We start from the raw sequence: 9,194 nt of genomic DNA on the forward strand, positions 1-9,194 counted from the left end.
GATAAAAGTGATCTTGCGGCGTATCCGCCGCACAGACCACTTTTATCTTGTAGCGGACTGTCCGCTGAAGAAGAGGATACCGGGGTTATGGCAGCTAGCTGCTGCCATAACAACGATATCCTCCTTCAAACAGCCGACGTAAAACTGTGGCGGGCAGTCTGTAAGTGGTTAAAGTGGATGTAAACCCTTACATATATCCAGTGAAGGGACTATCTTCAGGTGATACACAGCGATTAAACAAATCCTCCTACGTAAGTTGTACCTATCTATCTGCAGTCTTCTCTACACCTGTTCAAAGTTCTGAATTTATAAAGCTTGCCTGAGACTTCAAAAAAAAAAAAAAGGGGGGGGGGGGCGGAGAGCTGAAGTCACACTTGGCAGAGCTCAGGGAGGAGAGCTCTGACAGATGATTGGAGGGAAGGGACACACCCCCTTCCACACAGCGCATAGGAACAGAGCTGAGGTTGTCTATCTGCTGAAGGTACCTCCCCTGTCACCATTTTTCTTTTGGTGTCAGGAAAACTTATCAGAAGTGATTCATGCTGATACTGCAGAGGGATGAAGCAGCAGACAGAGATGACAGTGCTCTGAATTGAGACAAGTACACGCTATAGAAGGATTTGCTTTGTTCATATTTCATGTCTGAGGTTTACAACCACTTTAACGTCGCGACTGCGGCAAAAACGAACCAACATATCATGACCAGCGGGTGGTAGGCCCGCAAAACGTCCAGTGAATAGGGAAGTGCTGCAAAGCCCCACAACCACAAGTTTAAGGCACACGGTTGTGGCTTGTTTTGCTTTAAAAATGGGGTAAAAAAGGCATTACATTGCCGATCACACGCAAAGCGCTTTTCAGACCAGAGTCGCGTTTAGACACCTATCACCTAGGCTTAGTCACTCCAGTCAAAGTTTACATAGGGCTGAGGACTACCCCTACCGTCATGTGATAGCACTGGGCCAATTAGCACTTGCGGCATCACACAGACCAGTGATCGCCAGCCTTTCGGACCTCACGGACCACTAAACTCACAATTTTTAATCCCGCAGACCACTATCATGAATTTTACAAGCCTTATACACATAATGCATCAGCTCTCTGCCCCCCCTCCCCTGGACCACACTGCCCCCTTATACACAGAATGGCCCGGCTCTCTGCCCCCCTCCCCCTGCATCACACTGCTGCCTTACACAGACTCATCATTGGATCTCACCACCTCATCCAGCCATGTGCTCCCCTCCCACAGTCTTTGATCAGCGCTGCCATTGGAAGATCCCTCTGTCTTCACCTCCAGCTCTCTGCACTACTCCTAACGCCTCCCTCTGAGTTCACAGGAGCCAGAACTACAGAGGAGGCATTGGGTATCAATGTGCATTGACAGTTACTGACTGTCAGCGCGCATTGAGAACAACACTGGAAACAACATTGGGTGGTATACTGTATATCCACAATGCTGAGCTACAACAGAACCCCTGGGGACCACCAAAACTTTCTCGTGTACCATCAGTGGTCCATGGACCTCTGATTGTCGGACACAGAGTCATATGCTTCTCCATATCCAGATATACAGTATCAGGTATTTTTTTAATCCTGGCAGCAAATTAAAGTGAGAATGCAGGAAAGGTGAGACCCGCGAGGGGAGGGTGCATTAGAGCAACCTATTGGGAGGGGGGGGGGGGTGGGGGGTGCATTAGAGCAACCTATTGGGAGGGGGGGGTGCATTAGAGCAACCTATTGGGGGGGGGGGGGGGGTGCATTAGAGCAACCTATTGGGGGGGGGGTGCATTAGAACAACCTATTGCTTTGCCCAGCATAGACTGCAGAAGGAAACAGGAAAGTCCAGAAGGAACTTATGCAGACCCAAGAAACATGAAAACTCTATGCAGATCACCCTGAAATGGTGATCCAGACTCAAGAACTAGAGCGCCAATTATTTACAGGTCATGATGCTAGGTTTTCCACTGTGATGGCCCAAGCAGATCATACCAGCTCAATGAATAGCCAACTCTACGGCTAGCTTGGAGAGGTCAGTGTCTATTTAACAAACATATACCATGCATTCTCACTACAGCTCACAAAATGGCGGCCCTCTTTAAGCACCTTAGCACCATTTTTGGTTTTCTAATGAACGGATAACCGGCATTCTCACGAAGACTTCCTCAGCCTTAACAAGTGGCACCTCAGCTGCATGTAGATAACAGGACTATCTATCATTTTGACGTTTTGTTTTAAGATTTGTTTTAGTAATGAAGCATAAAAAAAACACACACACTTGATCCGTGAGTTTATAAAGCAACCAAGAGTCTTCAGACTGTCAACATTCACTGGCAGCTCATTCGTAGGAGTGGAGCCATAATAGCATTACCTCACCTCGTTATTCACACGGCGGGGCGTGAGGAGGCGGGCCTGTTGCCAGAAGTGTCGATGAGATTAACCAGGCCCTCTGAACGGTTTTATGATCAATTATCATGTGTGCTATCACTCCTGGGACCGGTATTCACCTCATTATACGCTGAAGCCAAGCAGTTGCTGAATAAGCATATACAGAGAGAAGAGCTTTAAACATGCTCTCCTAGGCGTTTCTACCAATATGTTCCCGATGCACAGCATTAAGAGGGTAAAACCAATCACTTTATGAACCTGTAGCCTGTTCACCATGAAATAGTGCAAAGAAGATTTTATCCGCTATAAAAATTGTAGGTGGGCACCAAGGCTGGACTGGAAGTTGATGTGCTTTTTTTTTAATTATTGTTTTATATGGTCATTGATGGCACACATTCGTGGCTACTAAAAAAAGATTCAAGGGTCCTAGAAGTCTGGTGACAAACCTCTATTCCATTTGACCACCTCAGAGGCCCCTTCACATAGAGGTCTTGGTCATTTGCGTACCAACATGTTCCAAAGAACCTTGTTACGCTGCACCACCTGAATGTTATTACATTTACAGGGATGGTTATGGGCCTCATGCACACAGGCACCTGGAGCTGTACAACATAAAATTTGGGCGTACTTCCCAACCTGGGAGCCACAGGTGTGGCAAACAGCCACCCAAAGCAGTCAATAGCTGAATGTGGCTATACACTGATATTTACTTAAACATGTGCATGAAGACAGACTGTCTATTTCTAAGGGTGTACGTTCGTATGGATGCGCACATTTATGCAAAAGCATATGTCGCCCCCCCATGTGCAATGAGCCTGAGTGGCGAATCACTAGGTCCAAACAGTGTCACATGGCTGGCAGTGATGCCATACAGCCAGGTAAGCTCTGACACCAAAGCTTTCCCAAGGTGGACTGCTGCAGCAGGTAGGCAATGAGGAAGCATGAATGGGTGAATATATATTACAGACGGGGGGAGGCTATGTTAAAATATGATAATCATTTATCGATAATCATTTTCCTCCAGGTTCCCAAGCATTAAAGCATATGCTTTGAGTTTATGTTTGTGGGTAAGAGTGCAGTAAAGCTAAAATGTGTGAACACTAGGGTATCATCCCAATATAGATATAAAAAACGATTTTTTATACAAACTGTATGATATAGGAAAAAAATATATTTTTGTGTGGTAAGTGTGCACACTGGGGTATATTCAATGTCCCAAGCATTAAAGCAGTGGTCTCCAAACTACGGCCCTTTGCTTGCCTTTATCCGGCTCTTGGGGCACTGTTTCTCCCACTGTTACGAGACACCATTCCTCCCACTGACACCAACTATTGGGCACCATTCTTCCTACTGACACCAATGATGAGGTACAATTCTTCCCACTGACACCAATGATGGGGCACTATTCTTCCCACTGACACCAATGATGGGGCACTATTCCTCCCACTGACACCAATGATGGGACACCATACAACGGGGCACTATTCCTCCCACTGACACCAATGATGGGACACCTTTCTTCCCACTGATGCCAAACGATGGGGCACTATTCCTCCCACTGACACCAATGATGGGGCACAAATCCTCCCACTGACACCAATGATGGGGCACAAATCCTCCCACTGACACCAAATGATAGGGCACTATTCCTCCCACTGACACCAACATCCGGCCGCCCTTGAGTCTGAAGGACAGTAAACTAGCCCTTTGTTTGGAGAAAAAGTTTGGGGACCCCTGCATTAAAGGAAATACAGTATGGAAACATATGAAGGCTTCCACTGCTGACCTCTCTTGAAATTGCTAGTTACCTAGCTGTCATGCAGATCCAGTGATTTTGATGCGTTCTGGGTGACTCTCTCAGAACAATGTAGATCACAAGTTCTGATGTAATTTGCTGCCTGCTCAAAGAGTACCAAAGACAGATACAGCCAGGCAACTAGCATTTTTTAGAGAAACAGCTGGCAATAACTGAGAAACCAGTCATCAATCTTCTAACGCTATCTAGAAAACGAACACCCAACACTGAGAAAGAACACTCAAGAATCGTTAGCAGCAGAGAAGTGGAAACTATTCTGTATGAATCAACTTTCACCAGTGAGAAGCCAACTTCCTCTGAACCAACACCAAGAAGAACAAACATATAGGCCTTTTTTTAGAAAATGTAGGCACAGAAAAAAATAACGGCTTACCCTCAGCCGACGTCCAAAAACAGTGACCTGTCCCCTTGCTTGTTCTTTCCGCTGGCGCCATTCTACCAAGTTAAGTCCATTGTCTATCGGCAAGGTGACATTACGCTTGCCAACAGTGGGGTTCACCGTGCCCGCCAGCAAGTGGGGCTCAGTCTGAAGGGCGACCTCCATACCGTTAGCCAAAATAAGCCGGAGAGATCCATCAGCGCCAATGTAATAGCTATTGCGCACTTGATCTAATGAAGACGAAACACAGAATTAGCCTTTCACCTATTTACTATGTAAAAGAAAGTATCACAGAAATCATTAAATTACATTAAACAAAACATAAAACAAAAAGGACAATCCACCTTGCAGAAGGGTGTAGAAGGCTCCAGAAGCAGACAGGTTGGTTGTTATGGTTACATCTTCCTTGTTGGATGTCTCCACTTGAACGTGGACTGAGCTGTCTGTGTCACTGCGGAAGCTGCTCACTTGCCCCGTGGGGAACGTAACATTGGTCAGCCGCCCAAAGCTATCATACCTGAAAAACAGGAGACATGAGTGAAGACGCAAGGTTGGTGCATACGTTACAAAAGACAAGCAATATAGGAAAACTAGAGTGCTTGATTCAGCCATTTTGTAGCCTAGACTCCATTCATGAGTCTATACAGTATCTATGCTTCTGGATAGGCCCCTCAGATAGCCTAGCAGCCAGATGTCCCCGGGATTGGCCTTAAGTTTCTGGCCTAGCAGCCCGGGGCAGCACAAGACACGTCCACCCAGACAGCCGTCCAGGTGGCACAGAACCCAGATCACCTGACTTCACCCAAATAAATAGGCTCTCCCAGTAGGCCAAGGGACCCAAGAAAATCCCTGCCCATTGGCTGAGACATCCTATTCATTCCTAATCTGTCCTTGCAATGCCCTTGTCTTATCTAATGTCACCAGATACCTGACCATCTAGTGACAGAAGAGAGAAGTGCAGCAATTCCAGAATTAGGGTGAAATCAATTGACCTCCTGACGATTAGCCAAGGCAACTATACTTGGCAAATAAATTTAAGAGCAACCCTGCCTAAACATCAGGGTGCTACACATGGAAGTGGAATAAACCCAAATGAAAATCTTCATCTGAACCAGGTTGTATAACCTGTACTCAACAGAACAGTAAGCCGAAGCAGCAGAATGCTTGAGGTTCAATCCCTACTGAGCTTTGCTAATTCACTGGTCGAAACTCTGCAGAATCTTGTTCTCTAGAAAGTGAATGTCATAGGGGAGTGGGAAAGGATCCCAAGTGTTCAGGTCCCTAGTCTAACAATGCCCTTATTCTGCTTTCACTGGATAAGGAAATCCCAGTAGGAACCAGCGCTGGGTGTTTCAGGCAAATCAGACTGAGATTCGCATGACGGGTTTTGCCCACAAAATACGCCTTTCCTTGGTCCGAAGGCTGCCCAAAGTTTGAACAGTAGCTTTAAAACAGTAACAGAAGAGGAGTAGGAATATGAGATGGAAAAGCGCACAGTAAAATGTACGAACCAAATGTTTTTTCGATTTAGCTGCTGCAGACTAATGCCAATACGACTATTACATTTGTCCCCATTTGTTGATTTGCCTGTGCTCTGGCATGGCCATGTAATGTTCACCATGGGTCTCCTGACACTGTGTGCCCATTAAACGTTGCCAGGCTTAATTTGCAATGCTATTAAGCATATCATAAATTATGGAGAGACAGTCGGCTAGGAATGTCATGGCTCGATGCTCCTGTATTGCAGCAGTGCACACAGGCTTCTACATATCTATAAGCCATTGCTGAAAGATGGATTAACCTATGAAATTCTGAGTGCAGGCTTCAGCCCGACTGTAAATGGCTATAAATTCAATAAGCTTCCTTTAAGGCAGGGGTGGGCAACTACAGCCCTCCAAGCTGTTGTGAAACTACAAGCCTCATCATGCCTCTGGGAGTCATGCTTGTAACTGTCAGTCTTGCAATGCCTCATGGGACATGTAGTTCCACAACAGCAGGAGGGCCGCAGTTGCCCACCCCTGGTCTTAGTTGTCTGAAAAGGGAACTGTCTGGTGCCCCAAACAACCAAGTTGAGACTATGCCCTGCCATGCCACCTTCTAAACAAGGGCTCATGTCTGGTCATTCAACCGTATGCCAGAGACTCAGTAGGCAGTACAGCCTCCCATCATTCTCACTTGAATGGGGGTTAAGGAATACAGTGGTGTTCTCATTCCACTCTTATGCCCCGTACACACGGTTGGATTTTCCGACGGAAAATGTGTGATAGGACCTTGTTGTCGTGTGGGCTCCATGACACATTTTCCATTGGATTTTCCGACACACAAAGTTTGAGAGCAGGATATAAAATTTTCCGACAACAAAATCCGTTGTCGGAAATTCCGATCGTGTGTACACAAATCCGACGGACAAAGTGCCACGCATGCTCAGAATAAATAAAGAGATGAAAGCTATTGGCCACTGCCCCGTTTATAGGCCCGACGTACGTGTTTTACGTCACCGCGTTTAGAACGATCGGATTTTCCGACAACTTTGTGTGACCGTGTGTATGCAAGACAAGTTTGAGCCAACATCCGTCGGAAAAAATCCTAGGATTTTGTTATCGGAATGTCCGAACAAAGTCCGACCGTGTGTACGGGGCATTAGTCTTTCAACTTGACAGTGAAAGGGTTGCAGCAGACTGATGAGGTTATTCTCCTGCGCGTTCCTCCTATCAGCTTGCTTTGTCAGGACATCTGCATGCAACACACAAGTGCTACTGTGCAGGGGATGGAAAGAGGTGGCTACCTGTTCAAATATATTTACACTAGTTGCAATAAAAATTACATTTATTGATTTATATATAGTTACATAGTAGGTGAGGTCGAAAAAAGACTCAAGTCCATCAAGTCCAACCTATGTGTGTGATTATATGTCAGTATTACATTGTATATCCCTGTATGTTGCGGTCGTTCAGGTGCTTATCATACAGGGATACACAATGTAATACTGACATATAATCACACACATAGGTTGGACTTGATGTTTCTTGAAACTATCGATGCCCCCCGCTGAGCCCACCGCCTGTGGAAGGGAATTCCACATCCTTGCCGCTCTTACAGTAAAGAACCCTCTACGTAGTTTAAGGTTAAACCTCTTTTCTTCTAATTTTAATGAGTGGCCACAAGTCTTGTCAAACTCCCTTCCGCCAAAAAGTTTTATCCCTATTGTGGGGTCAGCAGTATGGTATTTGTATATTGAAATCATATCCCCTCTTAAGTGTCTCTTCTCCAGAGAAAATAAGTTCAGCGCTCGCAACCTTTCCTCATAACTAATATCCTCCAGACTCTTTATTAGCTTTGTTGCCCTTCTTTGTACTCGCTCCATTTCTAGTACATCCTTCCTGAGGACTGGTGCCCAGAACTGGACAGCATACTCCAGGTGCGGCCGGACCAGAGTCCTGTAGAGCCGGAGAATTGAATTATCATTTTATCTCTGGAGTTGATCCCTTTTTAATGCATGCCAATATTCTGTTTTCTTTGTTAGCAGCAGCTTGGCATTGCATGCCATTGCTGAGCCTATCATCTACTAGGACCCCCAGGTCCTTTCCCATCCTAGATTTCCCCAGAGGTTCTCCCCCCAGTGTATAGATTGCAATCAGTTCAGCGCTCGCAACCTTTCCTCATAACTAATATCCTCCAGACTCTTTATTAGCTTTGTTGCCCTTCTTTGTACTCGCTCCATTTCTAGTACATCCTTCCTGAGGACTGGTGCCCAGAACTGGACAGCATACTCCAGGTGCGGCCGGACCAGAGTCCTGTAGAGCCAGAGAATTGAATTATCATTTTATCTCTGGAGTTGATCCCTTTTTAATGCATGCCAATATTCTGTTTTCTTTGTTAGCAGCAGCTTGGCATTGCATGCCATTGCTGAGCCTATCATCTACTAGGACCCCCAGGTCCTTTCCCATCCTAGATTCCCCCAGAGGTTCTCCCCCCAGTGTATAGATTGCAATCATATTTTTGACACCCAAATGCATTTTTTTACATTTTTCTACATTGAACCTCATTTGCCATGTAGTTACCCACCCCATTAATTTGTTCAGATCTTTTTGCAAGGTCTCCACATCCTGCGGATAAGTTATTGCCCTGCTTAGCTTAGTATCGTCTGCAAATACAGAGATTGAACTGTTTATCCCATCCTCCAGGTCGTTTATGAACAAATTAAATAGGATTGGTCCCAGCACAGAACCCTGGGGGACCCCACTACCCACCCCTGACCATTCTGAGTACTACTCATTTATCACCACCCTCTGAACACGCCCTTGTAGCCAGTTTTTAATCCAATTCAATTCAATTAATGGCTATGATTATCTGTATTGGTGTGGAGTTCAGCTTTAATACTGCAGCAGGCCCAGGCTGGGAAGATGCCTGATTGCCGCTGTTCACAGTGCAATATACACGATCTTCTGAAGAGCGCACAGCCAACATAAAATTACAGACAGGAGGTGGATGTGATATATTTACAAATGTCCTGTATATATGAGCATAAAATCTGCATGGCTATCTATGAAAGCATTATCGGCATCATAAAATCTGTTTTTCGTTTTCCTTTAACTGGCTTTTACAGCCGTGTCAACA

At 45.6% G+C, this 9,194-nt stretch overlaps 1 protein-coding gene across 1 annotated transcript in view; it reads right to left on the reverse strand.

Moving 5' to 3' along the window:
* The window catches only part of TENM4 (teneurin transmembrane protein 4), a gene marked incomplete in the record, with an annotated part of 1,986,086 nt that overhangs the window by 26,133 nt on the left and 1,950,759 nt on the right, over window positions 1-9,194 (reverse strand). The window contains 2 exon segments of the mRNA XM_073612821.1: window positions 4,572-4,807; window positions 4,922-5,094. Of these exon segments, the coding sequence (XP_073468922.1) occupies window positions 4,572-4,807; window positions 4,922-5,094 (409 nt within the window).

The sequence above is a fragment of the Aquarana catesbeiana genome, linkage group LG02, assembly GCF_042186555.1.
Source record: "Aquarana catesbeiana isolate 2022-GZ linkage group LG02, ASM4218655v1, whole genome shotgun sequence".
Taxonomy (NCBI): Eukaryota; Metazoa; Chordata; class Amphibia; order Anura; family Ranidae; genus Aquarana; species Aquarana catesbeiana.